The 18,846-nt window shown below is 37.1% G+C and overlaps 1 protein-coding gene across 4 annotated transcripts in view; it reads right to left on the bottom strand.

The window, feature by feature from the left end:
• Nucleotides 1–18,846, bottom strand: part of Rspo2 (R-spondin 2) — a 128,369-nt gene that overhangs the window by 71,877 nt on the left and 37,646 nt on the right. Inside the window, exon 2 of one of the 4 annotated variants that reach the window (XM_048358773.1) lies at nt 7,283–7,293. The exons of 2 other annotated variants lie outside the window; for them this stretch is intronic. In XM_048358773.1, coding sequence (XP_048214730.1) covers nt 7,283–7,293 — 11 coding nt within the window. Of the gene's footprint in view, nt 1–7,282; nt 7,294–16,717; nt 16,735–18,846 lie in introns of all 4 variants that reach the window. One more of the 4 variants, XM_048358774.1, reaches the window with a different exon arrangement.

Raw genomic sequence — 18,846 nt, 5'->3', positions numbered from 1 at the left:
ACTGCTCACAAACAGATCCAGATTTTTATTCCATAATGTACATATATACGTCTTATACTAACAGTACTTCAAAACAACTTTGCATACTTCCTAAATACCATAACGTGTACCACAGTGTCTGACCTCTACCATTACCTGTAGGAAAAATAATCTGCCCTCCTGCCCATGCAATTATTATTGTAAAAAGGAAGAAAGTGCTATTTGCCAGGGGCTTATTCCCATAATGATAGCTACTCAGGAGGCTGAGATCTAGCCCAGGCAGAAAAGTCTACCAAACTTTATCTCCAAAATAACCAGGAAAGAGCTGGTCTGCAAGCATGGCTCAAGTAATAGAGCACAGGCTGAGCAAAGTAGTGGAGCAAGTTTGAAGCCATGAGTTTAAACTCATGGCCTGAAAAAAAAAAAAAAGGAAACAAGGTATATATTTTCTCATCATAGATGAATCATATAACTATCTTTCATATAACATCTGTTTCCTAGAACACAAACTTTTGATAACTCCTCCTGGCACAAACTGTCATGTGTGTGTGTGTGTGTGTGTGTGTGTATGTGTGTGTGTGTGTGTAGGTCATTGCCAGTACTAGGGCTGGAACTCAGAGCCTGAGTATTTTCCCTTAGTTTTTTCACTCAAGGCTCATGCTCTACCACTTAAGCCACAGCTCCACTTCAGGCTTTTATGTAGCTAATTGGAGATAAGAGTCCCACAAACTTACCTGCGCAGGTTGGCTTTGAACTATTATCCTCAGATCTCAGCTTCCTAATGACACTAGCTAATTTTTAAAATAGTAAATGGAAAACAAACGGGATGGCTTATTTGGTGTCATAAACACAAGCCACAAGAAGAGTCAGTGTCACAACTAACTAGATTATTTGTTGTTGATGTGGAAACTTCTAAGGGCTTACCACTGTGTTTTAAAATTAACAATGAACACACTTGTGAGGCTTCATTGTTCTAGAGAAAAGTTTGTTGAAGGAAGGTAATGAAATTTTTAACTTGTTTTAATGAAAAACACACTAACAAACACTTAAGGCTGACAAGCATTATTATGCAATAGTTACAAGGAGAACACCCTACCATGCAAAAAAGTGAAAGTTAAATTGTCTTCAAAGAAGGTTGCTGTTGGCAAAAATAAGATACAATAATATGAGGCTGATTCATTACTTCATATCCAGACTTACAGGAGAGTTTGTCCTTGATTTTATTAAGCCCAGGGTCTGCATTTAGCATTTATAAACAGTTCACGGTGACATGCTTTGATTTCTTGATTTGCCAACCTCCTAGAAATTACTACCTTAAACAGATTTCACGATCGATGAAATTATTCTAAGGAGGTTCTGTCTGTTTAGTACAAGGGAAACAAATGAGCAAGTGGAAAAGGAAAGTGAGAATAAGAGAACATGCTATATGCCAAACTACAGAACATAGGATTTCATTCTCATGGAGAGAAATGCCTATTACGCCTCAAAATGAATGAAAACATTGGGAGTTTAAAAACAAACTTTTCCAAGGTCATATGGTTTAAATCTCAAGCCTCACCTTTGACTTTAAAAGTTGTGCTTTGTGTTTCCCTACTAAACAATGGATAGATAACACCTAGAAAGAAAACGCATTCAATCATGATTGCAATTTTGTGATTTTTTTTTTTCCAAATCAAGTTTCTCTTTTTTCTATTTTTGGCTGAGAGAAAATTAAGTTTCTCTTAATGATTCTTCAACTAAAAGTACTCTATCACCTCTTTCCTGACAGAACTTAGAACTTTAAGTCCTGTAAACCAGCACACTTAAGATGCCACTCACAAAAATGCTTTGAGATAAAAGTATTGATATATGTATTCATAAACTGATTTATTAAATGGCAACTCCTTTATACAACTACCTAAAGATAATTTTTAAATAAATAATTTTTAAATGAGGAGGAAAAACTACTGATATACCAAAAAGAAGATGAGGGCTGAGGGAAGGTAAGGAGAGAAGACTGAGTTACAGATTTCCTCTGGCAGAAGTTACAGAGACATCTACAGAATTGTAAATGGAAAGCCTTTAGCTGTTTGGATACACAGCAAAAGGCCCACACTTGTTAAATAGGCATCTCTACTTGACAAGTTCAAAGCAAACAAAAATCATCCCTCAAACCATGCAATTTCCTGCAAATGGGTCACTCTCCTCACTGTCTTTGAAGACAGATCCTGCTCTGGCTAAAGAGCCTTTGAAGTAACATAGAAAGCATACCTGTGTAATTAGAAAGCCTCAGAACACCACTCAAATGATCAAAACTAAACTAAACTTTAAAGATGTGCTGAAGTGGGAGGCATGGACTGAACAGATTTGGGGAGGAATTTGCCACTGCTTGGTGATCAGGATTCTCCTCCACTCCTGTCAGTCCTTGGATACCAAAAAGAATCTTCTTGTACATTCAAGGAAAACTGTTGATAGTATTCAGCCACTCTCAAGAAGTAGCAGCACATGTGAGCATCTATATAATAGCCAAAAATATAGATGCACACACATGCATATGTGTATTTGTGATGTTTCTATAACAGGATATTTACATATATCATTTCTGAATCAGTTACATATAACTGCAGGCATTAGATGCTTTTGTCTCTAAGGTTTTCAAAGAGTACTTCCCAAAACAAAGACACTGTCTTGCTTCAAACATGCTTGATACACCATTTCCTAGTTCACTGCTCCTGCCCAATTGTTTTAATAATGTCTTTTACAGTCCCTTATAAGTTTTTCCTAAATTATATCATGCTTTCATCTCTCTTTAAATATCTTCTCTGAAGCTGTTGTTTCATGAGCTTTTGGACTTTTAAGGCTTACTTATTTGCACCAGGTTCATTGGAGTTTATCAGCTGCTTCCTCCTGACTCACTGGAGGAATTACGTATAAAGTGATGTTAGCTCCTTCTCTGTCTTACCATGACACATGATGAATTTTTTTGCATTACTGGTGATGTTATTTGCAATTAGTAAGAATTTTATTAAGAGTTATAAGAGGGCTGGGGATATAGCCTAGTGGCAAGAGTGCCTGCCTCGGATACACGAGGCCCTAGGTTCAATTCCCCAGCACCACATATACAGAAAATGGCCAGAAGCGGCACTGTGGCTCAAGTGGCAGAGTGCTAGCCTTGAGCGGGAAGAAGCCAGGGACAGTGCTCAGGCCCTGAGTCCAAGGCCCAGGACTGGCCAAAAAAAAAAAAAAAAAGTTATAAGACACACTCTAGTCTTTGTCAAATGTCCATGCACTGGTGATATACTATGATAGTTGTCATAATTCACCTTTGACCTTCTTTATTTACTGTTAGGCATTCTAGTGTTGGAAAGTGCTTTCCCTCATCTTCTTGTAATAAATTGCTTATTTTCCTATTAGAAGATGTTTTCCAATTCATGGATGTTATTTAATGACTAATAAACTGTCTCTAATACATAAATCATGCTAAACTTGTTCAGTAATGGCCTCTCAAATTGTTTTGTTTTTATAAATGTAAGTATGCAGAGTACTGTGAAATGCCTTGGTGATGAAAGAAGTCTACTTAATCTGGAAAGAAATAAGATCCAGGAAGTGATATGAGTCAGATCTTGATGAACGAATAGAAGTTTGTTATTTGGCCCAAAATTCCTAGGTAGAGAGTAGAACATACACGAAAATGTACAAATTACAGGGAGCCAGTGGCTCACGCCCGTAATCCTAGCTACTCAGGAGGCTGCAACCTGAGGATCAGGGTTCAAAGCCACCCAGGCAAAAAAGTCCTTGTGAGACTCTTCTCTCCAATTAATCACTCAAAAAACGGAAGTGGCTCTGTAGCTCAAAGTGGTAGAGTGCTAGCCTTAAGCAAAAGAGCTCAGTGACAGTGCCCAACTATGTAATGGGGTTTCGATTCATAGTGTCATTTTTAAATATAGATCTATGTCATCCCTTCCAGTACACACACCCCCAGTATCTATCCCAACCACACCCATCTTCTCAAGTTACCTGGTTCTATTTTTACATATGTACATTTAACATCATGATTGTATTCACCCTATTCATTTTATTTTTTTCCCACAGAACCCCGAGAACATTGTATTTTACCAAAAAAAATATGCACCCAAAAGTGGGGGGGAGGAGGTGAGAAAGAACAAGTAAATGAGACAAATAGTAAAGAGTTTGAGCAGAAACCAATGTAAGAGAAAGTCGCTAAGCATTCATGCATGTACACGTGTGCAGAGAGGGAACAAATAGGTAATTAACTGCTGAGAAAATGGATTCATCTTTGAGATGCATAAAAGTCACTCCATATGGTTTGGCACTACACAGTTTGGGTTTTGTTTCACCTGTACCATGTTTCCCGCTAGAAATACTTTTAACAGAAAATCTAGATTTCTTGCTCTTTCTGAAACAACCAAAAGGCAAGTCCACATTCCTGCTTAATAGGCATCCACCAAAGCTGAGTAGCAGCTGCTTCGTCTTTAATGCAGTGTCTGCTGTGTAGCTCTAACTGTCCTCACACACAGAACTGAATGACTGCATTGCCTGCCCGGCCTCTGAGGATCGCCCTCCACCAAGGAGACCAGAACAGAGTTTGTGATGTCATGGACAAGCTTTCGTCCAACTGACTTACTCACTGGGAGGCTTGAGTCATCCCAGAAACCACTGTGAACTTTCTCACTGTGAACTGTTAATCATCACATGATGGCTTTCAAATTGTAGCTTAGTAGAGTTGGCATAGAAAAGAGAGATGGCATTATATAACTAATACTAATGAAAGCCAAAATTGAGCTTGCATCGAACACAATTATAAACACATGTAAAATGTACCCTGATTTCATAACTGTGCCCTACAAATACACCATCTACAATAGTTAAAAAGGTATTCTATGTTTATAGAACAACTGGCAGGAGTCTCCTAGAAAAGCTGTATAGCAAGGTACAAAAGAAAAGTAAATTTAACTCATAATTTTTACAATTTATGTTATTACGCCTTGAAATCAACAAAAACATGCTTTATATGGAGGTTTTGTGAATACATATATGTAGCAATAAGCTATACATCCATTATTTAAAGTAAATTTAACTAAAACAACAAATGTCTTTGTGGTGAAGTACACAGTGAACCAAGAAACAAGTTGAAAATGATTACTGAAACATACAACAAAAGTAAGGGTTGTTTTTGTTTTTGTTTAATTTTTGTACAGGTCCTGGGGCTTGAACTCAGAGCCTGAATGATACCCCTGAGATTTTATGCTCAAAGCTAAGACTCTATTACTTGAGCCACAGTTCCACTTCCAACTTTCTGGCAGTTAATTGGAGATATTCTCATGGATTTCCTACCTGGGCTGGCTTTGGGCAGTGATCCTCAGTTCTCTTCACTTACATAGCTAGGATTACTGGCATGAGCCTATGCCCATTCAAAGACAAGTTTTTTATAAAGAATATTTGCAAACCAATATAAAGAAATATACTTCTAAAAAAGTAAAATATTGTAAGTCAGCTCTTAGGAAATCAAAGACATCAAAAGCAATGAAAAACTTATTCATCTTCACTAGTGAAAGAACACAAATCAAAATAAGAAGTTAAGAGAAATCATCTGTGCACTTTAGGACAAAAATTATGTTTAATGTGTAATTTTTTTCTTTTTGTCTTTTTGTTATTATAAAGGTGATATTGAGAGGGCTTAAATATTTTCTTTTAAAAATATATGTTTTGGGGCTGGGAATGTGGCTTAGTGGTAGAGTGCTTGCCTAGCATGCAGGAAGCCCTGGGTTCAATTCCTCAGCACCACATAAACAGATAAAGCCAGAAGTGGCGCTGTGGCTCTAGTGGCAGAGTGCTAGCCTAAGCAAAAGAAGCTCATGGACAGAGCCCAGTCCCTGAGTTCAAGTCCCAGGATTGGCAATACATATACATAGTAATATATACGTGTGTGTACATATATATATATATATACATATACATGTTTTGGAGTTAGCATCACCCTTTGTTAAGATTTAAAATACTGATGATTTTTCTAAATGTTAGCTTAGGAGGCTGAAGCAGGAGAATCACAAGTTGGAAGCCAGCCTAGGCAATGTAGTCACCTGTGTGGGAAAAGATATCCACTTGAAGATGGGTAACTCAGAGATTGCTCCTGGTGCGGTAAACTGGTAAACATCTAAAATATAGTTTGACAGTATTAAAGTTTTCCTTTGACTCAATAATGTCTCTTCTGGGAATATGTCTAAAGAGTTAATTGGACAAGTCAACAAATACATACCATGTACATCACAGCATATTCAGTAGCCAAATATCTAATACCTACACAGCAAAATATTTTATGTAAAATGAAGTTATTCAATACTGGCTATGAAGACCCAACATATACAAAGCTTTGTTAATATACACAAAAAGATTCTTTCTATATAAAATGGAGGTAACAGACTACAAAATTGGGCAGTATCTCCTACTTTATTTTTTAAATTACATACATCATACACATGGATAATACTTTGTAGTATTAACTTAAGGGATTGTTAATTCATTTTTAACCTTTAATCTTTTCTTCATTCTAATATATAAATAGAATTCACTGCCCCTGCCAAAGGACTTCCTATACAAAGTTAATATTCAAATTTTGAGTTTCCAAACAAGATATTTAAACTCTTGAATGAAACAAAAATCTATTCTTTCACTTAACTTTATTATTTTATTTCTTTCTTTCTTTCCTTCTTTTTTTTTGCCCATCTTTGGGCTTGAACTCAGTGTCTGAGCACTGTCCCTGGCTTCTTTTTGCTCAAGGCTAGCACTCTACAACTTGAGCCACAGCGCCACTCCTGGTTTTTTCTATATATGTGGTGGTGAGGAATCAAACCCAGGGCTTCATGTACACAAGGCAAGCACTCTACCAGTAGGCCCCCTTAACTTTATTTTATTATTAAGACATTTTATTCCAAGTATCAAAATCCAGAAACAAAAGGTTCAGAGGAAAAAGAAAAACAAAACTTGATCATAGATAAGCATGAAGTCTAATAATCTAGAAGAGCTTGGATAGGATAAAGACCTCATGAATTGGAGGAGGAAAGACGAGAATGCTGAGTTTAGATCGAATAGATCTCTACAAAGGGAGACATGCCCCCCGCCAGGAGAATGATAGCGCAAATGATATCAAGATATGCCTGCCATGATAAATTTAAGAAAGTAAGACCACAAAATAATTGAAACCTAAGATGGCAGAAGCATCCACCTGTGCTCCTCCACCCTAGACACTGACATGGGCAGCGCAAGCCTAAAGCGAGATAGAGGCCACCCCAAAAATATCTCACACCCTCAGCAGAGCTCAGAGTGGCTGAGAGAACACACTGAATGGAGAGGGTCACACTGAACAGAAGGAAAAGATGCTGGACAGGTGACTAGAGTCCTAACAAACATGTGGCATGGCAGGGGATTCCAAGGAGCAGCAAAGACCAGTGATAAGAGCCCACCGCCATGGAAATTGCAATAGCAAGGCTCAGGACGTCCTTGGAGCTGGGATCTGTCTCTGCTTTTTCATACAAGGTGAGCACTCTACTACTTTGAGGCATAGCTCCAATTTTGGTTTTCTGGTGGTTAACTGAATATAAGAGTCTCATGGACTTTCCTGCTTAGGCTGGCTTCAAACTGTGATCCTCAGATATCAGCCTTCTGAGTAGCTAAGATTACAGGCTTGAGCCACTGGCAGCCAACAAAATTTTATATATATATATATATGTTATTATATATAACATATTATATATATGTTTAAAGTATCTTTCATGCAGCATATAATAGCATCTTGCAAACATCAGCTGCAAAAAAAGTTAACAATGGTTACTACAAATCCATAGAATGAACTGGACTTTTTTTCTTAATTGTATTTAGTGCTTCATAAACACCTTGCAATGAATGTATACTAATTTCTAATTTTAAAAAATCACAGTCATTCTGGAAATAAAAGGCCTATAACTACACTGTCAAAGTATTTTAAAGATGGAGGTGTGTCTCAAACAGAAAATCACTTGCCTAGCTAGTTCAATGCCCTGAGTTCAAGCTCCAATACAATCAAAGAATGTACATTTAAAGGAATTGCTGAAAGAATAATTTGGTTTGTAAAATAATTTTGGTGCCAAAGTACATGAACCATTTTCTCCATTTCTTTGTTTGTGGTTTAAGTTATCACAGATGAACTTAAGGGGAAAAATACTTTATTTAAATCTGTAGTTTACTTGAAAGGACAAAGTAGAACATGGACAGAGTAAGCAGAAGCGGTGAACGCATATGCTCATATGCGTTCACGGCGCAGAGGAAATAATAGAGCAGGAAAGGGTTACTGTCTCTTTAAATAAAAACACATAAAATCATAAATTACTTAAAATACACATGGGAACCTAAAGGCCTTAGTGATCTTAATTAAAATTTCCTCCAAGAAGAATATTCCATAAGCCTTAAATCCCTTTACTCAATTTTATTGCCAGTAATGAGACAGAGTACATCGAGCTGAAATAGTGTGTGTTTAAACACAATAGAACCAAGAAATCTTGGTGTCATTTAAACCCTCATTTTCAAGTACAATGAAAATAGTTAAGAAAGAAAAAAGAGATGGAAAGAATACAGGAAAAAGTAGAAAGGAAGAAATGTCCACATCATTTCAACATTCAAATAATGTCTGGATCCTGCCAATGATTTATTTTCATTATTCTTCTGCCTTTCCAAAAACATGTTTACTGGGAAAGCTGAAACCAAGATTGGCTTTACAAACCTCAGTGCTGAATTAAAGCCTTGCTATACAAGTGAGGTCCTCAGACCTAAAGCAGCAACATGGTAGCAGCCACCAGAAGCAGCATCCCAGGCCTCATCCTACCACTGACAAATCCCAATCATGCTCTAACATAGTCTCCATTAGGGTCCTACACATAGTTCTAGTCTAAGCCATTCATGTCAACATTTTGAATTTATCCCTATTAATCTTGAAAAATATAAGAAGAAAAACAAATCTCTGCGCAGGGTGCTGGTGGCTCATGCTTGTAATCCTAGCTATTCAGAAGGCTGAGATCTGACTATCATGGTTCAGAGCTGGCCCAGGAAAGAAAGTCCATGAGACTCTTATCTCCAAATAACCACTAGACAACTGGAAGTCTGCTGTGGCTCAAAGTGCTAGAATGCTCGCCTTGTGTGAAATAGCTCAGGCACAGCACCTAGGCCTGGAGTTCAAGTCCCATGACCAACAACAACAACAACAACAAAAACTGCTTCCAGAGATTCCAGCAGACTAAAGAGTTTAAGGTTGAATTACGCCTCCATATAGAGAGGAAAACGTATGGAAAACCATGTCCTCAAAACTGGGTTATTTAGGACAAGAAATGTAAAAAACAAACAACAAGAACAAAGAAAACCACAGAAGCAAGTACACATAGTGAGAATGTAAAGTCAGCGGTTCTAATAGAGTGGAATATAAGGAGGGAGAGCAGAAAGGCCCTGGGTCAGGGCATTTTTTTTCATAACAATTCTGTGAGACCCACTGGACTCTAAACTGTGTGTATGTGTGTGTGTGTGTGTGTGTGTGTGTGTGTGTGTGTGTAATTTTGATAAAAAACAACATTTTATTTTAGTTTATATTTGCTGATGCTGGGCCTTGAACTCAGGGCCTGAGCATGGTCACTGAGCCTTTTTTGTGTGTGTACTGAAGGCACTGTACCATTTGAGCCACAGCACCACTTCCAGCTTTTTCTGAGTAGTTTGTTGGAGATAAGAGTCTCATGGACTTTCCTCCCCTGGCTGGTTTTGAACCTTGATCCTCAGATCTCAGCCTCCAGAGTAGCTGAGATTACAGGTATGAACCACTGGTGCCTGGAAGAGGCAACATTCTAAAACAAAATTTGTAATATTACCAATGAATGATCTGTCTATACTTAGAAAAAATTGAATTTTACGGGAGCAAAGAAAATCCAAACTAAGGATTCAATTACATAGAATCTTACAAAGACAAAGGAAGAGAAACATAGAAATTAAGTTAATATTCTGTGGGCTGTTAGATGTTGATATTGAAATCTTCAGATTCCTAGAATTTCTGTAATTGCTACTAACTAAAAAGCAATTCAACTCTGAAATGTTGTTCAACAATCAATTACATCCCTTTACTATGGACAAAACAATTTGATGTCTAGAAAATAAAGTATTATTTGACATGGTAGCTGCGTAACTGTGGATAAAATTATTCCCATCCATATATATATATATATATATATATGTATGTATGTATGTATACACATATACGTATATGTATATATGATTTCACTTAAGAAAGTAAGGACAGGGCTTCTAATGGACACACAAATTAATATACTCTAAGATGAGCCTCAAGGGAGGGGGTTGCATCACTTATCTTAAGGGAAAATTAATCCAAATTATCATTATACATTTTTAAATAAAATATTATGTTCAGAAGAGAAGGATGCTGCCTATATTCATGATACATGGTATTTGTAATGAACCTTCTCACATTGTGGTATAATAACCAATATTTCCAAAATCTACCCTTAGGTCAACATGAGAGCCCTCCATAGCCAACCAGCCTAGCCAGGACCACATCAAGTAAAACCAGGCCACACAGAAGTTACTTTCCTTACATAAGAGACAAAACAATACATGTATAATTTAAATAGTCTAAGCTGTTCCAGTGTTGGCTAAAACTTACATCCTTCTAGACTTAGTAAAAATACAGACATTATCCAAGCCTATGGAGTTTCCTTAAGAATTAAATCTCTTTGTTCTTTTTGGCCATATGCTTCAGTATTTAATAGAAATGGGACTATATAGGCATGACAGGAAAGCTAGAGAGTCCAGGCATTCACATAGAATGAGAACAAAGGAGGCTATTCTTAGGAGAGGATCACAGAGGCACAATAACTATGTGGATCTGATCATATAAAATAATATTTATTGAAATGAGCTCCAGGAAGTAGACACAGCAGTTTTCTTTTTTTTGTTTGTTTGTTACTGCCTTTGTTTTTCCTTTTACCTTGTTTGTTAGTTTATCTGTCATTGGGAGGGCAACGGGGCCGCAGAAATGGTGGGACAAAGGGTAAACAGCATCAGTGATACTCACTATGTTGAAAATGAGCTATACAACTTGTAGGTGGGAACACGATGGAAAAGCTGGGAGAGAGCAAGGGAAGGGGTAACATTGTCCAAAAAGAAATGTACTCTGTATCTGACTTACATTGTAACACCTCAGTACATCACCTTTACAATAACGTGTTTTTTTTTAAAGAATTACATCTTTTTTTTTTTTAAGGCAGAGAGTAAGTGCATAGATCACCAAATGCTAAGATGTTTTTCTGTGGAAGATCCAAACTCTGAATGTGCCAGCATTTGAAACTTCATATCCTCATGGTATTTCAGTGAATTTGACTTTTAAATTTAATGATTCATATGTTAAAAGACACTTCACAACTGCCCAAGAATTGTACATCTGTTATTACATCTATGCTTAAAATCATTTTCAAATATAATCTATAGGGGTATATTTAAATATAGCCAATATAATATAGATTACTCTAAAAGAAATATATGCAGAAACAAACTTAACAGATATTATTTTTACTTATGCCTGGCCTATGAATTTTATTATCTTTGATATAGTCAAGTTTAAGAAATAAACTCAATTCAAAATTCAATGAACAATACAACACTAATTGTTTTTTAAACCACAAAACATTCCCTCCATCTAGTCCTTGCTTATTTATGTATCTTTACCTCATCTCCAAAGCTGACCCCTACTACATGATAGGCTTTTGCTTTTGTAGGCTCCCCTAGCCTTTTATGTGAACCAATTATCAGTTATATGTCTACATGCTGCTTTTAAGCTTTCCTTTGATGGTTTCTTTTCCCTGTTTTTTTTTATTATTGTTGCTGTTATTGTTATTATTATTGGCCAGTCTTGGGACTAGGACTCAGGGCCTGGGCACTATCCCTGAGCTTCTTTTCCTCAAGGTTAGTGCTCTACCACTTGAGCTACAGCAGCACTTCCAGCTTTTCTTTGTAATTTATTGGAGATAAAGAGTCTCTATGGACTTCCCTGCCTGGGCTGGCTTTGAACCACGATCCTCAGATCTCAGCCTCAGCCTCCTGAGTAGCTAGGATTACATGTGTGAGCCACTAGTTCGTGGCTTCCTTGTTTGTTTGTTTGTTTCAATTTCTCTCACAAGTTAGGTTGAGTGAGAAAGACCACAATTATCTCCCTTTTTTTCTTCAAATGTAAGGATGCATGATGAGAACATCAATCTCAGAATGTACCAACATACTTGCTGCCTGAACAAATGTGAAAGACACAACACACACTCTGAAAACCCTACTGTCTCCCTTGGCCAATGGTATCATCTTGAAAAACATTCTTTGTGTCTTTGTTTGATAATCTTACTAGTGAGACTAATAGGTTTCTTATCACTGACTAGACATTCTTAGTGGCTTTCCCCTTATAGGTCAGTCCTACCCTCAGCTAGAACACCAAATGTCCATGCTCCCTGCAGCCTGGCAGCAACTGTTATGTAGCACTCTAGGAAAGACATGGTAGAGGCAGTTCAGAAGCCAACAGCTTTTCTAGAAGTTCCATCCAAAAGGCCACTGCAGACCTCTCAGAATACAAAACCTTACATCCATCTAACACTCATCCTCTCACCACAGCCAGAGACCAGCTCTTACTAATCTGCATTTACCAACGCATGTTGTCCCTCTTCTACATTTCCATCATTTGTACATATTAATGAAATACATCACAATTAGATATGCATATATGATAGGTAATAATCAAACTAGAATAATTGGCATTCCCATATCATTAAACAATTATTTGTGTTGAGAAAATTTGTCCCCTTCTACTTAGTTTGCAATAGTTGCAGACAAGTTACCCTCCCCCAAGCTATGAGCAGCAGAACTAATTGTCCTATCTAACTGTATTCTGTTATCCATTATCTAGTCTCTCTCCATCCTTCCTCTCATACACTTCTCAGTTGGACCACTAGTCTACTTTCTTCTATGAAACTGATTAGCATTTCAGCTTCCACAAATTAGTAAGAACATATGGTGCTTGTCTTTCTTTCCTGGCTTATTCCACTCATTTCATTCTTCTTATGGCTTAATAATATTCCATCAGCTACATATACCATGTTTTGATTACCTATGGACACTAAAGTTGATTCCATTTCTTGGCAATTATGAGTAGTGCTAAAATAAATACCATGTATCTCTCTGATATGACAATTTCATTTCCTTTGGTGGCATACCCAAAATATGAGCAATTAAACAAGACAAGGAAATAAAAGCCATATAAATCAGAAAGGAAGATTTCACGTAATCCCTAGTCTCAGATGCCCATTTTCTAATAGGGTATCAATAGGGTATCCCAGATACAGGCACAAATTCTGTAAGTGAAAGCAAACAGAAATTGAACAATTTTTGTATGCTAAAGATCCCTTGTCTTTTAAAATATTGCTTTCACTTGCATATAAAGCTTCTTCTCCCTTCCAATGTAAGCAGAAAATGTCCAGTTCTTGAGAACTTGGCTTTCATTGGAGGTGGAAAGATTGGTTAACTCCAGTGTGCTAAAAAGAGAGAAAGAACCATGTCTTCTACCTGAAGATCAGATCACAGGCTCTCTCCTTACCCACATGGTCTTCTTGTCTGTCAGCTCAGGAAGCAAGAGATGACTACTTGTCATCATCAGAAGGAACTCTGGGAGGTGCTACCACCCTTGCCTTTTCTCCAGATGTGGCAGTCCATAAACATAAACCTTATTTCACCTTCTCACCCAGAGGGCAATATTCCCATAGCACCCCACTCTTGTATGCATTAGCTTGTAGCTTCCAAATTCTTATTCTTATCCACACCTGTCCACTCTAAGCATTTCCTAGAGGCAGTGTGAATCTCATAATCATAGTTTCTTAGAAGGAGAGGAAGGGGAGAGTGAGGACGGACAGAAGGGAGAGAGAAGAAAGGAAGGAGATGAGGGGAGGAGAGGGGAGGGAATGGGAGAAGAGAGAAAGAAGGAACAAGCACAAGCAATAGTAGTCATAAATCTACACAGATTTCTAAAAATAGAAGGAAATGCTATTTTCCTCTTTCTATCAGTAGCATCAAAATCTAGGAAGTCTGCTTGATGCCCTCACCTATGGAGACCTCCACATGAGAAGCACAACACTTTCTCTTCTTTCCCAAACCCCAAACACATTTGAGAGACTGTAGATAAAGAAGTGAGCGATCCATAGAAAACCGGAAGTTAACTACTTTAAAGGGCTCTTAACACACATATGATTTTAAACAGTGATGGGTAGGAATATTTGTTTGACTGTAGTATGAATACATATTCCACTATGAATATGTATGTGTATCAAAACATGCTGTATATAAAATATGTATAATATATAAACAGCAGTCATGTCTGAATACAATAAAAGACACAACAGACATGGGGTTGTTTTGCTCATGTTTGTCTACACAATAGGATATAGTTATGAACTACAAGTGTAACCACAATGAAAATGAGAAGAGGTGGGAGAAAAAGAGAGACTGGGGGAGGAAAGAATATTGATTTCTTATTTAAAAAATCACTCAGTGACCAAATTTCCAAATTAAACTCACTTAGTATTCAAATTCATACTTATTAATTTATTCTTCAAAAACAAACAATTTGTTATTGCTACAGCAAGGGCATTAACTTGTATCATTTTTTTTCCCAAGCACAGTCAAGTCAGAATTGGGAAAATGCCCCAGCTCTTGAGTATAGGAGCATGCCACTTTGCCCCTGGAGCCTATTTAAAAGCAAAGCTTAGAAAGCACCAGCTTAAAGTCAATCAGTCCAGAAACAACGGGGCCTTTGTCAGGGAAACTGGAGTTCAAGTGCATGAGGATCAGATAAAACACAACACATGGCATCTGAACTAAAATGATATGCTTTGATTTTTAGATTAGAAGTTAAGAAACCAGCCGAATTTGAACACTCCTTAGGACCAAGGATGTACAAATAAAATTAAGATTAGCTTCCTCTTAGGTGGGGACAATGAAACAGAGAAGCAGGAAGACCATATAGTATATCAAACCATCTTTATTTGTAAAGCCACACTTGTTAGGGTTCTGTTTAACAGGATATTGTGTTATGATTATAGGTAATAGATGTCCCATAACCAAATGTTTAGAAAGCATACTGTCTCTAAGACTGCCAATAAAAGAACAACTATTAATTTATGAAAGCACACAGCCATGCTTGCAGTATATAGGCCTGTGTCCCGTACAGGGAGGAGGAAATGGCGCACGGAAGGAGTTAGGCAGTGTTGTGTCTCAATTACAGCTATAAACCAGTTACCCAAATTCTTTTAGAACTTTTCGTTAGAAGCTACTCAGATTACTTAAGATAATAAAAAGTCAGGAAGCATAAGGGCTCTTTTGACCACACATTAAACATGAATTAAATTACTGAAATTTCATGGTACATAGTCCCAATATGGTATGATTCTGTGTCTAAAAGTAGAACCTGACAATTTTATACATGTAAGACACTCATGAAGGAAGAAAAACAAGTTAACACATACACAACTCTAAAATTCTTTCCAAAGATGACTTGAAAAAGTCTTGTCAAGTTGTTTCAATGAAATGAAAATTACATTAATCTTAAAATACATTTGCACATGGTTATTCACATTGTAGCAAAACTCCTTGCAGCTTCTGCCTGCATAACACTGAAAGCAACCTAAATGACTACCAGTAGAGAATAATGAATTCTAGCATATCCATGAAAGAGAGTAGAATACATCCACTAAAAAAGAATTGGGAAGATCTCTAAGCTGATGTAGACTTGTTTGTACATTTCTTTTGATATCAAAATAAAATGGAAATAATGCAATATGGATATCCACTAACTTATACAAAAGAGTGCGTCCACAAGATGACCTAGACCAGAGCCAGCCAGACTGGGTACATAGAAAGCAGGTGGAAATGAAGTAGAAAAGACAGGAGGATGTGAACAGGGTGGAAGAAAGGAGACCTGAGACATAGAAAACACATGCCTCAACCTTCAGAATCACATTAATGGTTTATACACTCAAGAAATAAATAAGAACATCAAAAATTGGGGAATTACAAAAGCAAAGCAGAAGCATGTGTGTAGACACTTATCTATGTATGCACACACACACTCACATACACACACATATACACGGTTTTGTTGCTGAGATGGTCTAATAGCAGTGAGCACACCTATCATTTGATTTGATTTGCTAATAACATTTCTCAATTAAAAGGAATCCAGTGGAGTTGTACTGACTCCAAGTCTGAGTTGGGGAAAGGGAAAAGTCAGCCTGAGACATCCTGTGTTAGAAAGTAGGGGGAGGGGGGCTGGGGATATGGCCTAGTGGCAAGAGTGCTTGCCTTGTATACATGAGGCCCCGGGTTCAATTCCCCAGCACCACATATACAGAAAATGGCCAGAAGTGGCGCTGTGGCTCAAGTGGTAGAGTGCTATCAAAAAGAAGCCAGGGACAGTGCTCAGGCCCTGAGTCCAAGCCCCAGGACTGGCCAAAAAAAAAAAAGTAAGGGGAGGGGGGGTGAAGGTCAAAGTTTATTTCCCAATGCCTGGATGTCTCATGTTTAATCTGGGACAATTTGAACAATAAAATAAATGATAGTGATTATAATCCTTAGAAAAAGTAACAAACTATGAATCTATTTGGCTGTAAAGAAATGAATGGGTAAATACGTTGGGGAGAAGGGGAACTCCTTTTTTGTAGTAAAAATCCAATCAACAAATTGAGAATAAATGAGAAATTAGAAGATCACCACTTGGAAATCTCCATGATATTCATTTTTTCATAGCACTAGATGAAATTATTTAGTGAATGTATGATGAGAGACAAGATTTAATAAGATTTCATAAAGTATCAAAATTTCTCACAAGATACGTTGCAATACCCCCCTCCAAAGCCTTAATGCAATAACTGAAGTTAACTATCAGTAAATGTACTAGATTTGTAAAATAGGCTCTTATTTCTAAAAATACACAGGACTATCTTTAGAGGAAAAGAGCATCATATCTCCACCTTTAAAATTCTGGAAAAGTAGACAATATGACACTGCAAATGTGAGATGTGGTAAAATATTAAAATTTAAAGAATCTTGGTAGACATTTCTCTATATAACTTTAAGCTGTTATAAGTTTGCCATAAACCTGTTATAAATCTGGGATTCTTTCACAATAAAACTTAGCATGGGGGCTGGAAATGTGGCTTAGCCTAGCATGCATGAAGCCCTGGGTTTGACTCCTCAGCACCTCATACACAGAAAAGGCTGGAAGGGGCACTGTGGCTCAAGTGATAGAGTGGTAGCCTTGAATGAACAAAAGGAAGCCAGGGACAGTGCTCAGGCCCTGAGTTCAAGCCCCAGGACTGGGGAAAAAATATCCTTATTATGATCCAATTTTAGAAAGGAGAAGCAATTACCAACCAATCCATTTCTAAATAATTATATAATACCTATGCCCAGAAACTGCAGTAATTAGCACAAAGTAGATCTTTAAATCTAATCCTGGTTCTTCCAAGAACAGGTCTTTACATTGCTTTAGATGTCCTAGAATTTGAGTATTACTTAGAAGGTGACTATGTCCCAACATATTCTCTTTTTTTTTCCAGTTTCTCAATGGAGAATTTTATTAAATTGATTGTAGTCAAAGTCTAAATGTGAAAACAGGTATATATCTGGTTGATCCAGAACCAAACAAGTTTTACTGCTTGAGCTTTGCAAATAAATGACCAATTTGTTCAATCTGGTAAAAATCATTAGATGTAGGTAGCATATTCAATATTGTCAACTCAATGAAAATAATTCCAAGGAACTTACAAAAAATGTACCCTTCACTAGATGCATTTTTAATAAATACATAAGAATTGTTTATTATTATAAAGATCCCTCAGTTCCGCTGGGCAAGATTTTATACACCCATAATCCCAACTACTTGGGAGCTTGAGTTCATAATTTCAGGGGAGCCTAGGCAAAAAGTTAGCAAGACCCAATCTCAACAACAACAAAACATCCAGGTGTGATGGTTCAATTCTATAATCCAGCTATACATGAGGATACTACATAGGTCATCTATTGCCTCTGGCAAAACAGAGTGAAAGCTATCTGGGAAATAACTAAAACATAAAGGGCAAGGAAATGGCTCTAGGGGGAGAACGCCTATTTGTAAGTCCAAGGACCTGAGTTCAAACCTTAGTACATTAAGAAAAAATAGAAAAAGGAAGAGAAGAAAAGTTAAAAATTCACATATAACAATCCATTAAATCAGATATATCAGGACAAATATAATTTGTAAAAATCTATTACTAAACTCAGTGCAGAGACTAACAGAAACAATGAAATGAGATCATTTTCTTTCTTAAGACTTCATCTTTCTCAAAAACAGAATCCCAGGTGGGTGCTGGTGGCTCACAATTGTAATCCTAGCTACTCATGAAGATTACAGTTCAAAGGCAACCCAGGAAGAGAAGTCCTTGAGACTTTTCTGGAAGTGGAGGTGACTCAAGTGATAGAGAACCAGCCTTGAGCAAAAAATAAAATAAAATAAAATAAAAAAGTGTAATGCCCTGAGTTCAAGACTGAGTAAACACATTAAAAACAATTTTTTAAAGCACAGACTCTGATTATTTGGCTTTACTTCCTAATGTGCTTTCATCTACTTTCATATTCATCAGTATACAATCTCCTTTCTACATATTTACAAATTTCATGTAACCCTCACACCTTTCAGATATTTCCCATGGTTCACAATGTCTACTGAGAGTGTTTGGCCTCTCATCTTCATATCCATCAGCCTAGTGATTCACCAGGGGA

This window comes from Perognathus longimembris, chromosome 12 (genome assembly GCF_023159225.1).
Source record: "Perognathus longimembris pacificus isolate PPM17 chromosome 12, ASM2315922v1, whole genome shotgun sequence".
NCBI lineage: Eukaryota > Metazoa > Chordata > Mammalia > Rodentia > Heteromyidae > Perognathus > Perognathus longimembris.
Note: the sequence above shows the minus strand (reverse complement) of the source record. Positions and strands in the feature narration are given on the sequence as shown.